This window comes from Nyctibius grandis, chromosome 7 (genome assembly GCF_013368605.1).
Source record: "Nyctibius grandis isolate bNycGra1 chromosome 7, bNycGra1.pri, whole genome shotgun sequence".
In the NCBI taxonomy this organism is placed as follows: domain Eukaryota; kingdom Metazoa; phylum Chordata; class Aves; order Nyctibiiformes; family Nyctibiidae; genus Nyctibius; species Nyctibius grandis.
Window position 1 is genome coordinate 59,099,391 of NC_090664.1, and position 21,947 is coordinate 59,121,337.

The window sequence follows — 21,947 nt, forward strand, 5'->3', positions numbered from 1 at the left end:
TGTCCTCTTTGCTGTGGGTAGTTTACTTCAGTTGTGGGTCATGGAGTCACTGAATTGTTGAGGTTGGCCGGGATCTCTCGACATTTCCTAGTCCAGCCTGCTGGCCTAGAAGCTGTCAGCCCATTTCTCCAGCCTGTAGAGATCCCTCCCTGTGGCTGAGCAACCGTCTGGTGTATCAGCCACTTCTCCCAGTTTGGAGTCATCAGCAAACTGGCTGAGGGTGTCCCATTGCCTTCAGGGCAATCTTCCCATTTCTGTTGGGGCTGGGATTTTTACCTGCTCTTTTGAAGCTGGCCTGATAGGCGTGTTCCAAATTACTGAGCGATACAGAAGCTGCTGTTCTGTGCCTGGTGGATGTGAAGTCCTGGGTGCATATGGCACAGTTTTGTCCCCCAGAAGTTTCATGTTGATTTTTGTTACTTTGTTGGGTGCTGTTCAGTAGAGGTACACAAATCTCAGCCAGCTTCCAAGTCTGGAGAACAGGAAAGGGACTGTATATCCTCAGTGCACAGCAGAGGAAGCTGGCAGCAGTTGTGGCCACAGCAGGTTCCAGATGGAGCCAAACCCAGGCTCCTGGCTCCTAGTCCTGTGCAGGCCATCCAAGCACAGACATTTGCTGTCTCCAGAAGATGCTCGGGGAGGCTGCGTGCTTGTCTGCTGCCTGCTGAATTGCAGCTCATTTATCTGCGTGTGTCCTCCTGTTTTATCCAGCAATCAGATGACGAATGTGTCCTTGATCTCGATCTGATCACCGACCTCGTTCTCCAGATTGATGCCCACGGAGAACCAGGTAGGTTCTGCCTTGCGCCCTTGCTCCTTCCTTTTGCTGGGGTGGGTGGGAAAGGTGAACCCTGCAGAGCCCAGACCCTTTGCGGGGAAAAAGAAAACCATGATGCTGAGCTGACTTCTGCAAGGCCACCTTGAATTCCTGTTGAACTCGAGCAGTGTGGCATGAGCTAATTGCAAGTTTTTGGCTAAGACAACGTCCAAGTCCTCAGTGTCTCAGTCTTAGTGTCCTGAGATACTGTTCCTGGGGGTGTGAAGGGCAAGACTTGTCTGTGCCCCAGGACTGGCAGCCTTGTGCTGCACAAGTTATATTTCTGTATGGGAGACCCATCCCTGTTAAGTGTCTTTGCCCAGAAGGTGATGTTTTTGTGAACAAACAGGACTCTCAGGTGACTTCGAAGAGTTTGAAGTGTTTCAAAGCTAGTAGAAGGTGTTCACCCTAAAACTGCAGGTAGCCTGGTTTCTTTCTGCTTTAAAACCGTGCCCTAAGGGGCTCACAGAAGCCGTTCCCCTGGGTCTGACTTCCCATCATGGCTGTATCTGTCATTTGTTCACAGTAAGTACGATGCAGGCTTCCTTAGAGATCAGCTGGCAGGGGACAGCACAGATCCAGGCCCTGCTTTGCTTTGGGTTTCTTGGCCTAAAGGTTGCTGTGGACTTGGGGCAATAATGGGTGTCCTGTCTGGGCAGCAGAAGCACTTTCTGTGTGTCCAGCTGGGGAAAAGTGCTTGTATTTTTTTGGTTGCTCTTTCTTAACTCTTGCTCTGTTTCAGGTGGGATCCTCTGCTTCCTCCCTGGCTGGCAGGAGATCAAAGGGGTGCAGCAGCGCCTGCTGGAGATGCTGGGATCTCAGAACAGCCGATACCTCGTCTTACCAGGTGAGATGGCAGCACCAGGCCTTTTCTCCCCAGGTTTCAGGAGAATGGATAGGCCAGTTGACGTGCTGAGCCCCTTCAGCCTTTGCACTCTGATGCAGAGCAAGCTCCTGTGCTCTGGTGTTGTGTAACTGTGCATGTTAAGCACAAATAACTCCTCCTAGCAGCCGCCATCCAAACCTGTACGTGATCAAAGAAACTGCCTTCCTGTTTGCCTCCAGCAATTCAGAATTAGGCGAGGAGGAACCTGCTAAACTCCGTGTTGCTGTAGCTGCCTGCTGAGCCTACACAGAAAAGATGTTCAGGACCTGTTTTGTGGGATGGAGATGTACTCTGTAGCTCAGCTTTGATTAGTGAATTTAACATTCTCTGCCCCAGGAGGGAATTTTATAACAAAAGGCAGTATTACTCTGCAAGGCTGTCAGATTTTTGGGGTTGGTTTGGTTGGTTTTTAACGGTCCTCCCTATTCAATGTCAAATAAAGCCAGCCAGGAGCATGACTTTGAGCAGCTCAGTTGGTGGTAAATGCAGGTGTTCTTTTGTGAAAACTGCGTGTTCTTGTGCTCCCCTGCTGTTCTGTGCAGCTGCTGGGAATTTCTCTGCATCACTGATCTGTAACAGGGCAAATATGTGATAGAGAAGAGTTCAGGCCCTTGCTGATAACCATTTTTGGCCAAGTGAAACCAAATGACCATGAGGATAGCCCATTCCCCTGCCCCATAGGCCGTTTGGAAAGGGGGAGCTGCAGAACTGGATTGTAGGAGGGAGTGGGCCCTCTGCTTGGGGCACAGGGATATTCTGGTGGTGCCAGTAGCCTCTCTGGGATGGGAGGTGATCAGAGCTCCTGCTGATGTTGAGCCATAGGTGGAAGCAACTGAAATGAGGCCTTCCCAAATGATGTGCCAAGATTTTTCCTGGGATCTTGCTGGAAGGAAGCTGCTGACAATGAACATTTACAACTGGTGTCCCCATTTCTGTCTCCCCCTGTGGAAGCAGGAGGTGATGGTAGACGAAGGCTGAGAATCTCTGCTCGCCTTGGCCTTGTACTGCGAAGCAGCTCAGCAGGGCAGGACTGACTCTGGTTTTATTTCCTAGTGCACTCCAACATCCCCATGATGGACCAGCAAAACATCTTCCAGCGGCCTCCACCTGGCGTCAGGAAGATCGTCCTGGCCACTAACATCGCCGAGACCTCCATCACCATCAATGACATTGTCCACGTGGTGGACAGTGGCACGCACAAGGAGGAACGCTATGACCTAAAGACCAAGGTACTGGTGCTTTCTCACCTCATACTGGAGCTAATGGATGTTTTCAGTGCAGCATTTGAGATGCCATTAATGGGATGAGAGAGCTGCTTCCCATTTGGCCCCTGGGACACTGTGTCACTGTTTGGGGACAGAGTGTTTGACTCCTTGTTCAGAGAGTGTTTGCATTTACCAGGCTCCCTGCAGGGCTCCCCATCGACTTCTGAACAGGCAAAGGCCTGGTGTCTTCAAAGAAATTCAAGGCAAATCCTGCTCCCTTCCCATCTAACATCTGTAGCTTTTCCATTTCCTTTCTGCCTTTTTCTGTGATTTCATCGTAAACCTCTTTCTACCCAAAGCAGGGCAGCTCTGACCTATTAGGTGCTGCTGTTCTTTGAAGCTGCCTTGACCCCAGTGCCTCAGCTTGTTAGTCAGCGTTAAGGGGAGGGTGCACACTGCTCTCAGGCCGTGTTTCTGGCTGTGGTGGGCCCTGTGAAGGCTCGTGTGTGCACACTTCAATAACAATGTGAAGGCAGCTGTGCTGCTGTTGCTCTTGGAAGAAGGGACTGTGGCTACACACTGCTGCCCCTTCCCCTCCCTGTGCTAGAACATCTTACGGGGCCAGGTGGCAATTCACAGCTTGGAACAGTTCTACTTTAAAAACAACTCTTTTATACTTGCCCAGTTTTAACCCAGTTCATAGAATCACAGACTGGTTTGGCTTGGAAGGGACCTTAAAGCCCATCCAGTCCCAACCCCCTGCCACGGGCAGGGACACCTTCCACCAGACCAGGTTGCTCCCAGCCCCATCCAACCTGGTCTTGAACACTGCCAGGGAGGGGGCAGCCACAGCTGCTCTGGGCAACCTGGGCCAGGGTCTCACCACCCTCACAGCAAACAATTTCTTCCTCAGATCTCATCTCAATCTCCCCTCTGTCAGTTTAAAACCATTCCCCCTTGTCCTGTCTCTCCATGCCCTTGTCAAAAGCCCCTCTCCTGCTTTCCTGTACTCAACACAAACTGTACATTTATCAGACCCCACAAACCTGTACATTTTAGCCAGTATTAAAGCTTGCTGATAGTCGAAAATCCAGTTACAACTGATGTAGGATTACAGCTTCCAAAGTCTCGCTTAAAGAAAGGGGAGGTGGGAACCACGCTCCACTGGCGGCTCCCAGCAGGGCAGGGTGACGTGGAGCCAAGCAGGTGTCCAGCAGATGGCATCAGGGGCTCATCCGTGCACCGAGCAGCTCAGGCCTTGACGCTGCTGCCTGCTAGAGACCGGCATGGCAAGAGAGTGGGAAAGGCTTCCCTTGCCCTCTGGCAGGATGGTTGATCAGTCGTGAGGAGTTTGAGGTCTGTGGACTGGGTGGAAGGCTGCATTTAAACCGGACTGAGCCATGAGAGCATTCACACCTAATCCTCCTTCTCCTAGGTGTCCTGCCTGGAGACGGTGTGGGTGTCCAAGTCAAACGTGGTGCAGAGGCGAGGGCGTGCTGGCCGCTGTCAGTCGGGGTTTGCCTATCACCTCTTCCCTCGCAGCCGCCTGGACAAGATGCCAACTTACCAGGTTCCAGAGATCCTGCGTACCCCACTGGAGAACCTGGTGGTCCAGGCCAAGATCCACATGCCGGAGAAAACGGTAAGCAGAGCACACGCCTGCAACGCTGCAGCCGAGTGACCCAGCCTGGGGCCACTTCCAGAGTCAGGATTTGACCACAAACATGAGGAGGAAAAACCCAAGATGCTGATGACTTTAGTTCTTGCTTTCCTCGATGCAGTGCTGTCTGGGGAAGTTAAGACCAGGAAATGTGTAGATTACTGAGATTACAGAGTACGTCTAAAAGACTCTGCAGGAACAGAGAGAGCTGAGCTCATCCCTGTAGGCAAACAAAGAGGGAACTGTTGCAGTCTGGGGCCCCGGGGCAGGGCAGTGGGCTCCTGAGGGCTCTCCCACACTCAGCGGTGGGAAACATGCCTTTTTTTTTCCTCTTCCCCTCCCCTGTTGTGTTGCAGGCAGTTGAATTTCTCTCCAAGGCTCTGGACAGCCCCGACATCAAAGCTGTGGATGAAGCAGTGATCTTGCTGCAGGAGATTGGTGAGTTAATGCTGTGTCCTGGTGTGGGTGTGATGGAAACATGTTTGCTGTCTAAACATGGGAAGTGGGAGTTCACAGAGGATCCTGCGGGACAGACTGGGCAGGATTGTCCCTAGATGGGATGGCAGCTGATAGAGGCTTCCCAAATCACATGTTGTGGTGCTGTTTTATTTCCCACGCTGCTTTGCTCAAGAAGAAACTTCTGGAGAACTTCCTAAGATTTAAAAAAGAAAAGGTGGGGGGGTGACAGAGAAAGAAGGAAAGTTGAGATAAGTTCATAGCTGGGGTCTTGTGGGTTGTCTTCTGGCTGGTACAGCCTTTTCTCTGGCCTTGGGTCAGACCTGGGAGGTTCTGGGTGCTTACTGCAGGCACCTATGCCATGTGCCTCTGCTGGAGGTTACTCCAAATCTTCCACGCCTGGTAGGCAGCTCCCCGAAGCCACTGGCCACCACGTTGGCCCCACTCAGAGCTGATGGATGTGCCCACGTGGGCGGCTCTGTTGCAGGAGTGCTGGACCAGCGAGAAGCCCTCACCACTTTGGGCAAACGCCTTGCCCAGATCTCCACAGATCCTCGGTTGGCCAAGGCCATCGTCTTGGCGTCCATCTACCGCTGCCTCCACCCTCTGCTCGTCATCGTCTCCTGCCTCACCCGGGACCCCTTCAGCAGCAGCCTGCAGAACCGTGCAGAGGTGGACAAGGTGAGGAGCCCCTCCTGGAGGAAGGTAGAAGGCAGGTAGGGAAGGGGCTGCCGCTTGGCTCACGCCTGTGTCTGTCTCCCAGGCCAAGGCCGTTCTGAGCCGGGAGAGCGGGAGCGATCACCTCGCATTTGTCCGAGCCGTGGCAGGCTGGGAGGAGGTGCTGAGACGCAGAGACAGTCGTGCCAGGGACAACTACCTGCAGGACTACTACCTGTACGGCCCCAGCCTTCGCTTCATCAATGGTGAGTCTGCGGCCTGCTTCTCCCCTCCCTCCCCTGAAAAGGCTGAAGAACATGGTGCAGAAATGGGGTAGACTGGGCAGGTGACTGCTGGACTGGGCGCAGGTTCTGGCTTGGGCACTCATGAGTGCAGGCGTAGCCCTGGGTGCCAGGGAGGCCACAGGCAGGAGAGGTCTCCTGTCCTAGCGGTGAGGCTGAGCCTCCAAGGCCAGAGCTGGTGCTGCCCTGGGGTTATTTCATTCAGCGGGGTGAAGGAGGGTGACTCTCATTCCCTGGGGCTCTCTCCTCCCTGTAGGCCTTGTCAAGCAGTTCTCTGAGAACCTCTACGAAGCCTTCCTGGTGTCGTCCCCATCCGACTGCACCATGCCCTCGTCTGTGTGCAACCAGTACAGTGAAGAGGAAGAACTTGTCAAGGGAGTCCTCATGGCTGGGCTCTACCCCAACCTCATCCAGGTACTAGCTCCCCGCTCTGCCATCGCTCTCCTGGGCTTGCTGGTCGCTGTGGGTAGCACAGGGAAGCGGCGAGGTGCCAGAGACACTTGTGCTGTCCTGGGAGCGCGTGTCCCAGGGCAGGCTGCCTGCTTGTGGCTCTGCGTGCTGCTCCAGTGCTGTCCCTGGGTCCCTCCTTGTGAGGAGTGGCCCCCCCAGCCTGCGCAGGTCCGTGCCTGGGTTCTCGTAGTTTGGTCTGGGAGCCATCAAGGTACATCTTGCTCCTCCTCTTTGCTGCCCCTTGCGTGGCGTTCGGTGACTGCCAGGTCTGGTCATCCCCACGTATGTGCTCTGCTAACACGGCGCAGCTTATGGAAGTGGAGGAACATACTCGCCCCTACACACACGTAGGAGAGAGGGTTGTGGGGAAAGCAGCATCCTGGCTTGTGTCAGCCCTAGTGTGGCCAGCAGGACCAGGGCAGGGATCGTCCCCCTGTGCTCGGCACTGGGGAGGCCGCACCTCGAATCCTGGGTGCAGTTTTGGGCCCCTCACGACAAGAAAGACCTTGAGGTGCTGGAGCGAGTCCAGAGAAGGACAACGGGGCTGGGGAAGGGTCTGGAGCACAAGTGTGATGGGGAGCGGCTGAGGGAGCTGGGGGGGTTTAGCCTGGAGAAAAGGAGGCTGAGGGGAGACCTTCTCGCTGTCTACAACTACCTGAAAGGAGGGTGTAGCGAGGGGGGGTCGGTCTCTTCTCCCAGGTCACAAGCGATGGGACGAGAGGAAACGGCCTCAGGTTGTGCCAGGGGAGGTTTAGATTGGAGATCAGGGACAATTTCTCCATGGAAAGGGTTGTCAAGCGCTGGCACAGGCTGCCCAGGGCAGTGGTGGAGTCCCCGTCCCTGGGGGGATTTAAAAGCCGTGTAGATGTGGTGCTGAGGGCCATGGTTAGTGGTGGCCTTGGCAGTGCTGGGGTAACGGTTGGACTCGATGATCTTAAAGGTCCTCTCCAACCAAAATGGTTCTGTGATCCTGCAAAAGCTGGGCTGGCTGCCCGTGGGCAGTGCCCGCTGCTCGTGCAGGCGTTTGAGGTCTCTTCTCATTTCAGGTGAGACAAGGCAAAGTGACGCGTCAGGGGAAGTTCAAGCCCAACAGCTACGCGTACCGGACAAAGGCCGGCACCGTTCTGCTCCACAAGTCGACCATCAACAGGTGGGTGATCTGTGTGTGTCTGTGAGGGTGGGGACCCCACACCAGGCACCGCCCAGCACCAGCTGGCTGAGCTGAGGACCCGGCACGTGTGCCAGTACCAGTCCAGCGCGTCTCGGCCTGCGGGTGACGAAGCTGTTCCCCTGGCAGGGAGGCGTCCAAGCTGTACAGCCGCTGGCTAACGTACTTCATGGCCGTCAAGTCCAACGGTGGGGTGTTTGTGCGGGACTCCTCCCAGGTCCACCCGCTGGCCGTGCTGCTCATGACCGACACAGACATCCACGTCCGAGGTGAGTGCTGGGGCTGACGCGTCCTCCTGTGCCACCTCCTGGCACCCCGGCACCCCGCTCCTGTAGCAGCACTGCAGTCCAAGGGGCTGCAAGGTGGCTACCACCAATCTCTGCTCTGACCACCCCTGCTTCTCCCCTCGGCCAGCTCTCTGCCCCAGCCTTCTAAGCCTTTTGTTTTGGGCTGGGTGTTGCTGTCGTGGGGCCACAGAGGTTTGTGAGCTGGTCTCAGCGGTAGCTCTCCAGGGAGAGAGGGAAACTGAGGCAGAGGCAGGCCTGTGCCTGGAGGCTCAGCCCTGGGGAGTGAGGAGCTGGGCTGCTCTCCAGCCGTGGCTGGTGTGTGGGGAGGAGCGAGCCCTTCTCCCCGTGGGTGCGTTGCTTTGGCCCGTGGGGTTTTGGCAGCGCTGCGGCTGGTGTCTAGGCCTGGAGCTCAGACAGGCTGTCCAGTCATGGACATGCCATGCTGGACATGGCACTTTGTGCCATGGTCTAGTTGCCATGGTGGTGTCAGGGCAATGGTTGGACTCGATGAGCCCAGAGGGCTCTTCCAACCTCATTGATTCTGTGATTCTGTCACCTTCTGTGGGAAACAGCGGGAGGATCCCGGTGTGATGGGTCAGAGCACTGCCTGGCTTCTGTGGGAACTGGCCCAGTTGAGCCCCCAGACTCCTTTTAACGAGCGTGGGGAGGAGCTGTGCCGCGGTGGTGGAGAGGGCTGAGCGGCCAGCCCAGGCCGGCACAGCTCAGCACCATTCCTCCTTCTCACCTCCTCTCTTCTCCCCACTAAGATGATGGCTGGCGAGCAACAGTGTCCCTGACAGACAGCGATCTCCTGGTGCTGGAGGGAGACTCCTACACCATCCGCCTCCTGCGGGATTTCCGCGTGTCGCTCTCCAAGATGGTAGAGACGTGCCTGTGCTACGAGATGGCGGCCATCCCCGGGGACCTGCACCACCAGCACAGCCAGCTGCTCGACATCCTCGTGGATCTCCTCAAAGGCCCTCCTGGCAGCTTCGGCGCTTAGGCGGAGCTGGAGGATTGTGTGGGGACTTGTAATTTGTATAAAGATGTTCACAAATGTTTATTTAAATAAAAGTTCTATTTATCCCTTGTGAAGTCATCTCTCTCCATCCTAGAAGATTAATGTTGTCTGAATCTCCTGCTGTCGGCTCCGGGCATGGTCACCGCGGAGGAAGAGCGAACGCGGCGCCGCCTGCGACGGACTGGGAGTGCCGAGGGATCCACGGACACCCACCTCCTCCGCTCCCACCAGCGCCAGTCCCCCAACTGGAAAGCGAGGACGCAGCGGGCCCTCCTCTGCCCCTTCCCCACGGGGCCGGGCTGGAGCAGCTCCTGCGCCAGAGCTACTCCCTGCTCCAGAGGAGGACGGACGTCTGGGCTAGTGGCCGGGCAGAGCATGGAGGCCGCTCCGGTGCAGGGTGGCGAGCGTTGGCCTCGTCTCTGTGCGCCCTTGGAGGGGAGCAAGCCCTGGAGGCGCCCGATGGACGTGACATTCCACGGAGGATCTCCAAGTGTCTCCTCCAAGCGTCGCAGCGGGGCCCTGCCACCCCCAGTGGCATTACGAGTGTGAGATGTGACTTGTCCTTCCCGAGCTGCCTGTACTTCTTGTCCTCTTGCGTTGTTGTTGGTTTGTTTTTTGTTTATTTCTTGTTCTCCCTACGGCGAGGAGGCCGGATCCCTGTCACTCAACACAGGCCGTGTTGGTGATGCCAGTCTGCCTGTGGGTGCTTTCTCCTGCGGGAAGCCAGGAGCGCAGGCACAAAAATCTTTGTTTTTCTATGAACAGGGACCATATTTCTGTGGAAGGAGGATTGGGACGGGGGCACCGCATTACAATGAGGAATTTGGAGTTTAATCCCAGCTTTGCCTTGGATTCCCTGTCACGTGAAGACAGCGACCTACCTCACAGGGCTGTTGTGAGGATTGTTAATGGTTGTAATGGGTGAGTGTGGGAGGGGAGCGAGTCCTTCCTGGGGGGGGTGGATGGGTGCTGGAGGGAGGGGCGGCTGCTGCCCTCCCCGGCAGCTGCCTGGGATCATTTGTTTTTATTCACCATTTCTTATGCTCTTTGTATCTGAAACCAAGGGGAGGTTTGACCCCACCGGCCGGGTGAGGGAAGGGGCAGAAATGGGTGAGCCGAGCGCGGGGGACCGATGGCGAAGGGGTTCCTGCCCTGGCAGGGGCACCCCACGCTGGGGCTGGGAGCTGCCTTCCTCGGGGGCCACCGCTTGGCTCTCCCAGTTCTCTACTCCGATTTAATTTACTCGTCATGGGCTTTAATGGATGGAGCTGTGGCCTCTGCCCTGGGAGCAGGGGGGTGCAGGAGCCCAGCGGCTGGGGGGGAAAAAGCACAAGGGTGGGGGGTGCTGGGGGGTTCTGTGCCCCCGGGGCCCCCCGGCCATGCTGGGCGACCACCCTTGGCCCCGGGTGTCCCGCAGCCCGCGTGCACTCAGAACTTCTCATCTTCATTTCACTTGCTTGAGGTTGTCACTATTATTTGACCAGTGTTTGTTTCCTTTGGCCTGTATAATGGGCAGTATGGTTTTCCCTTCCAGCAGGTTTAAAAAAAAGACAAAAAAAAAAAGACAAAAAAAAAAAAAAAGACTAAGCTATTGTCTAAATGGTTCCGAACTAGTGTGATATTGGGATACTTCAGTGGCTGTTATGTGATACTGGATCTTTTTACAACCTAGATTAAAGACAATAAAAAGGGATAGAGTAGTAACTGCCTCGCTCCTCTTCTGTCTTTTCTTCTATTCATTTTTTTTCCCCAGTAGCTGAGCAAAGGCTGAAGCTGGTGGGTTTATTGCTCCCTTTCCTGGGGCTGGGAAGAGCAGCGGTGGCTGGTCCTTCTTGGGTGGGTGGGCTGCATGGCTATGTGGGCCACCTTCTGAGAGACCAAGGAGCCATTGGGAGAACCCAGGAGGCTTGGGCACATCCTGGTGCTGTGGGTGCCAGGGGAGGACCATGGGGGCTGTGGAGGTGGGGGGGGACTTCCATGGCAAGGCTGAGGCAGTGGGGGCTGATCTACTGGAGAGCAGCTCTGCAGAGAAGGACCTGGGTGTTCTGGGGGACAACAAGTTCCCCATGAGCCAACAATGTGCCCTTGGGGCCAGGAAGGCCAGTGGTGTCCTGGGGTGCATGAGGAAGAGTGTGGGCAGCAGGTCGAGGGAGGTTCTCCTGCCCCTCTACACGGCCCTGGTGAGGCCACACCTGGAATAAGTGGGTCCAGTTCTGGGCCCCCCAGTTCAAGACAGACAAGGAGCTACTGGGGAGAGTCCAGCGGAGGGTACGGAGATGGTCAGAGGGCTGGAGCATCTCTGCTGCGAGGAGAGGCTGAGGGAGCTGGGGCTGTTCAGCTGGAGAAGAGCAGAAGAGCTGGAGAAGAGGGGGGATCTTATCAATGCTCACAGATACCTCAGGGGGGTGTCAAGGGGATGGGGCCAGACTCTTCTCAGTGGTGCCCAGCGACAGGACAAGGGGCAACGGGCACAAACTGAGACATGGGAAGTTCCACCTGAATATGAGGAGGAACTTCTTTGCTGTGAGGGTGCCAGAGCCCTGGCACAGGCTGCCCAGGGAGGGGGGGAGTCTCCTTCTCTGGAGATATTCAAACCCGCCTGGACACGACCCTGTGCAACGTGCTGTGGGTGACCCTGCTTGGGCAGGGGTTGGGCTGGGTGATCTCCAGAGGTCCCTTCCAACCCCAACCAGGCTGGGATTCTGTGACAAGGGCTGGGGCAGTGGGACAGGAGGTGGTTGCTGCCACCCTGGACACAGGGACTCGGGCAAAACCTCCCTGGGTGGCCAGTGGCTGTGGGTCAAAACCCTGGGGAGGGCACGGCTGTTTGGGCTCTGGGGCAGCATCCACCCCGTGTGCTGAGCCCCAGTGCCCCCCCTGCCCCAGCCAAGGGGGAGAAGCTTTGTTTAAGAGCGGGCTGGGGGGCACCTGCTGCAGGGGGAGGGATGGTGGCCTCTTGGGGCCCCTCTGGTCACAGCTGCTTGCCCCGGAGCCAGGTGTGGCCACTGCTTGGAGAGGAGCTGGGTGGGACGGGCAGGAGGAGGAAACCCCCTGGCTGGTGGCAGTGCAGACTGTGTGTGCCTGCGATGGTGCCCATGGGCTACGGACCCCCCCCCACCCAGCAGCCACCAAGGGCTGGTGGCCCTGGAGGGGTGGCAGCCCCATGGCTGGTGGCAGCCCATCACCCCCCCTCCCCTCCAAGCCCGGGCTGGAGGAGCGAAGCCAGGGAAGGGGGAATGTGCCAGTGGTCGGAGGCATCAGAGACACCAACGTTCCTTCACCCCCTTCTTTGTGCCACCTTCTGCCACCAGTAGGACATCAGGTGTCCCCGACTGTGCCACCGCCCCCAGCCCAGCCTTCCCAACCCGCCCCACCAACAAACTGACACCCAAGCTGAGGAGGAACATCTAGAAGCTTTATTTCAACCCTTTACAATAGTAAGAATCACAACATCAAGTCAGGAAATGTTGCTAAGGAGACGCCAGTCGCATGGCCCCGGCAGGAGGGCGACAGACACGCAGAAGCAAACGGGTATGAACTCGCTCCCAGGCGGGAGGGCTCTGCCCTGGCCCCCCCCGGCCCCAGAGCTGGTGTCTCAGGCCTTACACCCCTGCACTAACCTCCCCTCCCCTCGGCACCCCCCACTACGGTACAGGGACAGCGGTGCCACTCACCCCAGCGCCAGCTGCACCCCTCCTCGGGCAGCACCCACCGCCCCGAGGAGATGGTGCCGCCGCAGAATAATCCTATGACACAAAATAATCCTACTGATACGTCACATTTAGCGAACACGTTACACACTGCTCACGCCACCCCACAGCTCAGTGAGGTAAGTAGTATCATCCCCACCTTGCAGATGGGGAAACTGAGGCAGGGAGGTTTAGTGACCCCGTGAGCACAGAGGGAGCCAAGAGCCTCCCGGGTCCTGCACCCTGCACCCGTGCCTCCACCTCCACTGTCCTCTCAGTCCACCCTCCCCTCTCCACGCAGTCATTCCTCCCACTAAGTCGTTGCTCGTACCTACATTACGGGGTAATCGAAGCTGCGGGCAGTGCTGGGTGGGACGGTCACACCGGGTGCAAGGAGGGAGTCTCGTGTCTGAGCTCTTAGACACCAGCTGGTGGCCAGCGAGACTCGTGGGAGGGGATCTGCAAGGCGGCCGCTGCCTCGAGCTGGACTTTGGGTGGTGAGGAGGAAGGAGAGATGGAGCATGCTGCCCACTGCTGCCTCTGGGGGCTGCTTCCCACCCCAGCCCAGGGGGGCTTTTGGGTGACATCATTGCTCCAAGCCTGGTGGCCTCCCAAGAGCCTTTTGCAGGGACAGACTGACTCAGTTGGGGCCTCCTCCCACCCACAGGGAGGACATGGGAGCCCCATTACCCCGAGGATGTCACCAACACCAAGCTCCCACCCTAAGGATGTCACCAACACCGAGCTCCTGCCCCGAGGATGTCACCAACACCGAGCTCCCACCACATTCCAAGAGAACTAGAAATTCTGCCTGAATGACACAAACACACGCGGGTCCTACAGCCCCACTCGCACACCGACACTACGCAGGGGGGGACGTAGGTGACAGCAAGGGTCAGCGTAGAAAACTACATTCAGTTTGGGGTCAGGACTCCAGCCCACGAGGGGAGGAGTGGGGGGGGGCAGCAGCTCCTGTCACCTCCAGCCCCAAACTTTGTTACTTGACTGTACTTTAACAGTATAAAAAGCCCCGAAGTAGCTGCACGTGCCAGGCTCCAGCCTCCCAGGCCGCGGGGAGGCCTCGTGTCCGCCCCAGCGCAGGCACCTGCAGCCGGGGAGGGCCCCAGTGCCTGCCAGAACGGAGCCCCCTCCCCAGCCCCACCACAGCCCCCCATTCCCCCAGCAGCTCAGGCACCTCCACACCAATGCTCACCCTGCCCAGGAGCTCAGGGAAGGCCCGAGGCAGGAGTGGGCTCCAGTGTGCCCAGAGCTCGAGCCCACCAGCCCCTCACCTCTCCCAGCCCACCCCTCGCCCCCACACCAAGCCCCGCTGCAGAGAAAGCCACGACCCACACGAGGCAGCTCAGGAACATCTACATTCAAGTTGCATCTAATTCAGAGCACAACTTTTTCCCCCCCCCACTCTCCCAACAGAATTTGCTCCCTCCAGCCCCAGATCAAGCCACCAGCCACCACAGCTCCTTCCCCTCCTCGCCAGCCAGCCGCTTCTCCGCAGTTTTCATTTAAGGTCTCAGCACTAACCAGCTCCCTCCCATCTCTCCACATCACAAACTACAGCCACTTCACCCACGGATCTCTTCCCAGGCTAGTAAATATGTACAGCCGGTTCTTTAAAATAAAATTAAAAACAAACAAACACAAAAAAAATCCATATTAAACCCGAAGCTGTCCTAGAAAGACCACACCAAACCAGTGTATCTGGATTGAGTTTGTCAGCTAAACACAGGCACAACAAGTGTTAGAGAACGTGGCACAGAAGCACAGGGCGGGGGTCGGGGTCCAGCTGAGCCGCGCGAGAGCCTGGGAGGGTTTGTGGCCAAACGTGGCCACGAGAGCCTCGTCCAAGGCCACCGAGCGTCACCAAACCAGCCCAGAGCAGCGCAGGGGAGGAGGAGGTGGTGTCACCGTCCCCTCTCAGGGCCTTGGGGCTGCACTCGCCTTGTTTTTTTTTTTTTTCACAATCTCAGCAGATAAAGTGCAATGTTGCCACTCGCTTTCCTCCCGCCGCACCTGACCCCACGCAGGACTCGGCTGCCTCCCTCTGCCCGGGCACAGCAGACCGAGGAACGCGACCTTCCAGCTCCCACCTCCTCTTTGGTTACAGCCACGGCCACCACCACCATTTGCCAGCCCCGGCCGCTGCCCCCACCAGCACCAACGTCCCGGCTCCTCGGCCCGGCCAGGGAGCCCCGAGGTGGGCTGCAGCCGGGCCCCACACACGGAGCGGGCACAGGCCCCTCTGCCAGTGCCCGCCGGCCGGAGCAGATGGACACGGGCACTCGGGGAAGCCCAGCCCCTGCCTTCTCCTGCTGAGGGCATCCCCCTCCTCTCCTCTCGCTCCCTCTCCTCCAACCTTCAATTCAAGCGTTGGAAAAAAAAACCCCAAACCCTCAAGACTGACAAGATCAAGCTGGTGTTTAGAATTTAGCAGTAAAAGAAAGAAGGAAGCGTCAGCAAAGGGGCAGTGATATATACCGGGGGGGCGGCATGCGGGTGCGCGGGCGGGCGGAGGCAGCACCGTGACAGCCCACGGGCCGGAGGGCTCAGCCCCCCTCAGCCCCTGCCCCAGCTCTTCTCTCTGCAGGGCAGGGGGGCAGGAGGGTCTGGGGGCAGCAGGAGGGCTGGGAGCCGCCGGCTCTGCCCCGCTCTGGGGTGGCACGGAGGGAAGGGAGAGGTGGGGAGGAGGAGGAGGAGGAGGTGGAGGAAGAGGAAGGGGAGCACTGGGAGTGTTCTGGGGTATATATAACGGCCCCTCTCAGGTGCAAATCTGCATTGCTTATTTCAATTTGTATTCAGAGGAAAAAGCACTTATGAAACTAGCAGACGACTTTGATGCAAACTAGTACATTTTAATGCCATTTTTATTAGAAATCATGCAAACTTTAATATAAAAAATACAAGTGCAATAAGAATCTTTGTGTGTAAATACAGATTCCGGGTTATCGTGTCGTTGTCGGCTTCCCAAAGAAATATTCCCACAAGCATGAGAAGCTGCCGGCTTCCCTCTGTCCCCTCCCTGAACAGCCCCCCTTAGCACTCGCCTGGTTCAGTTCACTTTGATCCCAGTGGTTTGTTATTCCGCCTTTTTTTTTTTTTTTTGCTTTAAATTAGTTTGACGACCCAAGAACGCTTTTTTTTTTGTTTTTTTTTTTTTTAATTTATTTACATTTCATTTACTTTTTAGTGTCATTCGCAACACGAAACGAGGAGCTCACACCTCAAAGAGTAGGTAAATCTCCTTCCTAGTCAGAGCTGCAACTCCCTGGCGTTAGGAACCTGCCTCCCCTGCCCCGGCCCAGGGCTCTGCCTCCCTCCCGGCCCTCCGGGGTGAGCCGAGGGGGGCCTGGCCCTTCTCCCCCGGCCTCGCTCAGCCCGACGCCGCGCTCGCCGTCCCTCAGCCTCCGTTAAAACACCGCACACACACACACACACACCACGGACCTGCTTTTGCCTCGGAACTCACGGCCTGCGTTAACCTGCACCTTAAGCCGCCTCCTGCCCTTCCTCCAGACCTCAGGCCCCGGCTGGGAAACACACTAAATCCCCAGGGTTTTGGCTGTGCAAGTTAATAAATAAACCGCCTTCGCCCTGGTAACGCGCACAAGGCCCTGGGCACCCTCCGGGGCCGCCGGGTTGGCCCCACGGGAGGTTTTTACCCGATGTTTGACACGTCTCGTTGCAGTCAACACAGGCCTCATCTGATCTGTTACAGCAAGTTTTCCTTTAACACATTCTTGTGCCTTTCGTTTCAGACATGGCTTAATCCCATGAATTTGCTCCATCGTTTTAAAATACTTAAAAAAAAAAAACAACAAACCAACAACAAAAAAGTTACAATTGCTGGATATGTCAGTACGAAGCCAGCACTGCAGCAGCGGTTAATGTCTCTACTCTCCTACGGTTAAGGAAAAGAAGGAAAGAGAAAAGGAAACTTAGCGTGGGTCTGTAGCACGATAAATCCTCAACACGTCGTCACGAAGAATAAAAGGTTAAAGTCAACAGTTAAAACAGCCTAACGTGTGTGTATAATATATATCGTCATCAAACGGGAGCAGCAGAAACCGAAGCGGCGAGGAGGAAAAGGGTTTTAAAAAAAAAAAGACAGAAAGAAAGATCACAGCTTATCCCTGTTAACTCGGGCCTGGCTCCGGCCCAGCCGCCCGCGACAGCGACCGCCTGGTGCCCGTCCCCAAACCGTGACACTAACGCTCTGGTACCCCCCGAAAAGCCAAAGGGACGAGGCGCAGAGAGGGGAGGAAACCCCCCCCAGCCACAAAGGGACCACCAGAGCCCACGCGCCCGGGCAGGGGGAGCCTCCGGGATGCCCCGAGGAGGCAGCACGGGCGAAGGGGACGCGGAGCCCTGCTGAACGCCGTCCCCTGCCCGCCCAGAGCCAGAGGCCGGGTTAAGAGAGCGAAGCTGCGTTAGTGCGGGGAGCCCGCGGGGTCGCAAGCCTTGCCGGGGAAGCGCTGCCAGGGGAGCTGGCTGTTGCAGCGGTGACGAGGAGGCGGCTGAGCCCAGGCTCTCGCTGACGGCTGTGCTACGCCGGGGGGGGGGAAGTGCTGCTGGGAAGGTTGGGGGGTTTGGAGACGATGGTTTCCGCTCCGTGGTCTGTTCGAGCCTCGGCCTTCGCACGGAACGTCAGCTTGTGAGATTCAATCTGCAGCGACACAAGGGCAGGTGAGAAGGGGGAGGGCAGGAGGAGAGAGGAGAGAGAGAGGGGGGGGACAGGAGGGGAATGAAGACGATACCATAATGTCATCATTAGATGCCTGGAAAATAAAAGGCAATTTTCTGAATTAAAAAAAACAGCCAAAAAAAACAACCCCTGCAGACATCGACACAGACAGGTCCGATCCCAGCGGGGCGCGCGGGGCGGCTGCTCTGCCCGGCTCTGCCCGGCTCTGCCCACCCACCCGGGAGCGTGCAGAGAGGAGGGCACGGGCACTTACTTGTTTCTTGGATCTGAGTCTCGAAGCTCTGCATTTCCCTTTGGTCGCCCGCGCTCAGGGCAGCGGGCACGGCCGGCCCCACGCCGTTCTCCCGCATCTCACCGCCCGCCCGCGCCGCGGTCACCTCGCCGTTCTGGGGGGCTGCCGGGAGCGGCCCTGCTTCCACGCTCCCCTCAGCCTATGAGGAGACAACGGGGTGGGGAGAGGGACAGCGAGGAGTCAATAGAAGATGGGGGGTGAAGGGTGAGGGGTGGAGCCCCCTCCGCCCTCCCCAGCTGCTGAGACGCGTGCAGGGACGAGGGGGTCTTTGGCAGGGGGAAGCAGCCCCTCCACTCCTTTCAGCCGGCTGAACATGAGCCAGCAGTGTGCCCAGGTGGCCAAGAAGGCCAATGGCATCCTGGCCTCTATTAGGACTAGTGCAGCCAGCCGGTCTGGGCAAGGGATCGTCCCTCTGTACTGGGCACTGGTGAGGCCGCACCTTGAATCCTGTGTCCAGTTCTGGGCCCCGCACTTCAAGAGAGATGTTGAGGTGTTGGAGCGAGTCCAGAGGATGGCGACCAAGGTGGTGAAGGGTCTGGAGGGTCTGACCTCCAAGGAACAGCTGAGGGAGCTGGAGGTGTTTAGCCTGGAGAAGAGGAGGCTCAGAGGTGACCTTAGTGCAGTCTACAACTACCTGAAGGGAGGTTGGAGCGCAGTGGGAGTCGGCCTCTTCTCCCGGGCAACCAGCGCTAGGACAAGAGGACATAGCCTCAAGCTTCGCCAGGGGAGGGTCAGGTTGGACATTAGGAAGCATTTCTTCTCAGCAAGGGTCATTAGCCATTGGAAGGGGCTGCCCAGGGAGGTGGTGGAGTCACCATCTCTGGAGGGGTTTAAGAAAAGCCTGGACATGGCACTTAGTGCCCTGGTCTAGTTGCCATGGTGGTGTCAGGGCAATGGTGGGACTCGATGATCCCAGGGGTCTCTTCCAACCTCATTGATTCTGTGGAAGCCACCATCCTGATCAGCTTTCCAGCTTCTCACAGTGCTTCAGTCCCCGCAGCCCCATCGGCCCCTCATCCCAGCGCGGGCGCCACGGGCTCAACCACGAGGTCCAGAGCTCAGCACCCTCTCCCCAAACACACACCTCTAACACCCTGGTGACGGAGGATGGCCAAGGCAAAGGCAGACCGAGGCACATGGACAGGACTAAAGCAGAGCGCTACGGGGTCAAAAGCAAGTGAGTGGTCTGGGTACATCGCAGCGGAGCAGCCTCATTTATTTGGGGACACGTTTATGTGCCAGACCCAACAACACATAGCAGATCCCAGGACAGGGAGGCCAGGTTTGCACACAGGACCTCATCCTCACTTGATGGTGGCCTATGAACCAGGAGTGCAGCCTTTGGAGGAGACCCCACCCTGGTCTGTTCTCCTGCTATCGCTGGTCATCCCACCTGGAGACACCAACCTCTACGAGCCTTGGAGAAGAGCTACGTCCTACTGCTGTTAGGGAGGAGACGGATACGCTGGTGGGAGCCTGCTGAGAGTAACACAGAGCTGCTTGGGAAGGTGTTCAGACCCCACCAACGCTGCAGGGCACGGCAAGCAGAGATGTCATCCTGGACCAGCCCAGCTCCAGGAAGGAGCAACCCGTCCAGCCCAGAGCAGCTCTGCTCTTACCCCATGGCCTTGCCCCACAAAGCCTTACCCATGGGGAAAAATAATTTAAAAATCAGACTAATTCCAGACCGGTGAGATTTTAGAGCCTCAGCGAAAGCCCCAGTTACCAGCAAATAGCAGCACTGGTGTATGGACTAGAGCCTGCAGGAACCTGGAGCAGCCAGCTGCTGTTCCAGAAGGTTCCCCAGCCCTACCAGCACACCAGCAGCTCCTCTGGTTCCTCCCAGCTTTCACTGAGCCCCGATTTGCCAGGCCGACGTTTACACAAAGGTCTGGAGCCAGGAGGCTCCTGCTGCGTCCCCAGCCGATATCCTGGCAGTCACCTTGTCTGCACGGGGGCGATGAAGCCCGTCCTAAATGTGCTTGGGAATTCTGCTGCGTGGTCTGCTCCTCAGGACAGGGATTATTTCTGTCAGATTCACACAATAGCTCAACCCAGCTGAGCTCCAAACCCTCCCACAGCACAAAAGTGCTCGAACAAAACAACACCGGGCCAACCAGGGGACCTCGGCGTTTAGGAGGGGCTGCTTCTCTGTCCTGCTGGGGGCAAAGCCTAAGCCCTGTTTTCACAGCTCTGATGGCAGAGCACAGGGTTGTTTTCCCCGCTACCAGCCAATTCAGGAGCAGCGGCGTTTCACATGAAGGCCGGGGGTAAAAAAAAGGGGAGAAAGGGCCAGAGGCGGCTCCTCTGATGGGCTCCCGGCATACAGAGCGATCCCTGCTCTCAGGTTCTCCGAGGGAGGACGCAGACGGGTGGTACGAGCCCTCTGAGTACCACCTAGCAGGAGCCATGCAGGCAGGAGGTGCTTCATCCCTCTCCTTTTTCAGCTGGTGCTTACTCCTGGGGTCCACCACAGAGGCCACCGGAATAATGGGATGGCTGTAAAAGGCTGGGGGTGGAGAAACTGCACCACATCAACGGCAGGGCAAGGAGAAGAATGAAATTTAAACCCCACCCTGATGTGCCAGTGCTTGCTGCACCCACCTTCATGGTTCCTCCTGCTGGCAAGTGTCCCACGTTGTCCAGAGAACCCACTTTGGCTTGGGCCTTCTCCTTAAAGTTCAGCTTCTGGTTCTCAATTTTGACATCTCCTCCTCCTAGAACAAGATTGTGTGGGAGTGAGTTTGTTAATGCCTCCAGAACCGTCCCGACTGAGATCTGTCCCCTTCCCAGCCCCACCAAGGCATCACCGGGGACCCAACGTACTTTGGAGGAGCGACACGACCAAGTAACACATTTAGCGTCTCAGTCTCCCTCCAGTTAAGGTGCAGTTTAAAAACCAGTAAGACCAAAGCTGATCTCCACCTGTGCAGGCCAAGCAACGCTGCAAGCAAGCACAGCAAAGCCCTGGAGGTGTCCGCAGGTGGGAACCCCGCCAGACAGGCTGGAGGACATCCTCATGCCAGCTGCCTCGCTGAATCTGCTCAGGAATGTCTCCCCCAGAGGTGGGAAATGCCAGTTCCACCCAGTTCCTGATGGCTAATACCAGCTGCCCACTCCTACCCGTGTCCCTTGCTGAGGTCTCTGCCAGCTCAGCCCATCTGCGTAATCGTTGGTGCCGGGACATGTTGTGCTCCGTTAAGAAGCTCGTTATCCATCCCCCCTCCTACTCCATCACTGCCGGGACCGACAGCTCCTCCCTGACACACAGACCCACGTGTCACCGCTTGAACCACTCGGGAGGCAGCCGGGCAGGCAGGGACAAGCCAAGCGTGGGAACTGGATGGGCACTTCAGGTTCAGGAGAACATGAAGGTCAGAAAAACAAACGTAGATTTCTAGCAAGATTTTCCTAGATTTAGAATCCTGCAATTCCCATTAATGTATAAGACCTGTGCTGTCCATATCATAGAGACATAGAACGGTTTGGGTTGGGAGGGACCTTAAAGCCCATCCAGTTCCACCCCCCTGCCACAGGCAGGGACACCTTCCACCAGACCAGGTTGCTCCCAGCCCCATCCAACCTGGCCTTGAACACTGCCAGGGAGGGGGCAGCCACAGCTTCTCTGGGCAACCTGGGCCAGGCTCTCACCACCCTCACAGCAAACAGTTTCTTCCTCACATCTCATCTCAATCTCCCCTCTGTCACTTTAAAACCGTTCCCCCTCGTCCTGTCAGTCCATGCCCTTGTCAAAAGCCCCTCTCCAGCTTTCCTGTAGTCCCTTCAGGCACTGGAAGGTGCTAGAAGGTCTCCCTGGAGCCTCTTCTTCTCCAGGCTGAACAGCCCCAGCTCTCTCAGCCTGTCTCCAGAGCAGAGGGGCTCCAGCCCTCGGAGCATCTCCGTGGCCTCCTCTGGACTCGCTCCAACAGCTCCGTGTCCTTCTGTTGGGCCCCAGAGCTGGACGCAGCACTGCAGGGGGGTCTCACGAGAGCGGGGCAGAGGGGCAGAATCCCCTCCCTCGCCCTGCTGGCCACGCTGCTGGGGATGCAGCCCAGGACACGGTTGGCTTTCCTGAAACCCATTCCAGTAGGTTTCTCAGAAAACCTCTTTAAGGATGGCTAAGCACAACTTTGCTTCCCAGTGACACCATTAGATACTCAGTCCTCAGCACTTTGGATCTTTGCATGGCCAATGATGGAAGCCAATTGATTCAGTCTAACAAAAATCAGTTAAAACATCTGACAACAGATAATTCTGGATGGATTATTCTGCTTTCATCACCCCTGGACAGGAGCAGCTATTGTCGTGCCCAGCTCGTTATTACAGAGCATTGACTG

At 57.1% G+C, this 21,947-nt stretch overlaps 2 protein-coding genes across 11 annotated transcripts in view; one reads left to right on the top strand and one right to left on the bottom strand.

The window, feature by feature from the left end:
- Nucleotides 1-8,972, top strand: part of DHX30 (DExH-box helicase 30) — a 36,852-nt gene extending 27,880 nt beyond the window's left edge. For all 3 annotated transcript variants that reach the window (XM_068404399.1, XM_068404396.1, XM_068404397.1), the window contains 11 exons: nucleotides 712-790; nucleotides 1,560-1,664; nucleotides 2,757-2,932; nucleotides 4,344-4,550; nucleotides 4,925-5,006; nucleotides 5,512-5,705; nucleotides 5,788-5,947; nucleotides 6,240-6,397; nucleotides 7,480-7,583; nucleotides 7,731-7,870; nucleotides 8,656-8,972. In XM_068404399.1, the coding sequence (XP_068260500.1) occupies nucleotides 712-790; nucleotides 1,560-1,664; nucleotides 2,757-2,932; nucleotides 4,344-4,550; nucleotides 4,925-5,006; nucleotides 5,512-5,705; nucleotides 5,788-5,947; nucleotides 6,240-6,397; nucleotides 7,480-7,583; nucleotides 7,731-7,870; nucleotides 8,656-8,891 (1,641 nt within the window). In that variant the 3' untranslated portion in view covers nucleotides 8,892-8,972. The remainder of the gene's footprint in view (nucleotides 1-711; nucleotides 791-1,559; nucleotides 1,665-2,756; nucleotides 2,933-4,343; nucleotides 4,551-4,924; nucleotides 5,007-5,511; nucleotides 5,706-5,787; nucleotides 5,948-6,239; nucleotides 6,398-7,479; nucleotides 7,584-7,730; nucleotides 7,871-8,655) is intronic.
- Nucleotides 8,973-15,447: 6,475 nt separating this feature from the next.
- Nucleotides 15,448-21,947, bottom strand: part of MAP4 (microtubule associated protein 4) — a 182,055-nt gene continuing 175,555 nt past the window's right edge. For 7 of the 8 annotated variants that reach the window (XM_068404385.1, XM_068404388.1, XM_068404386.1 and 4 more), the window contains 4 exons: nucleotides 20,215-20,327; nucleotides 17,572-17,749; nucleotides 17,371-17,391; nucleotides 15,448-17,279 (listed from right to left, as the gene is read on the bottom strand). In XM_068404385.1, the coding sequence (XP_068260486.1) occupies nucleotides 17,384-17,391; nucleotides 17,572-17,749; nucleotides 20,215-20,327 (299 nt within the window). In that variant the 3' untranslated portion in view covers nucleotides 15,448-17,279; nucleotides 17,371-17,383. The remainder of the gene's footprint in view (nucleotides 17,280-17,370; nucleotides 17,392-17,571; nucleotides 17,750-20,214; nucleotides 20,328-21,947) is intronic. The other variant, XM_068404384.1, reaches the window with a different exon arrangement.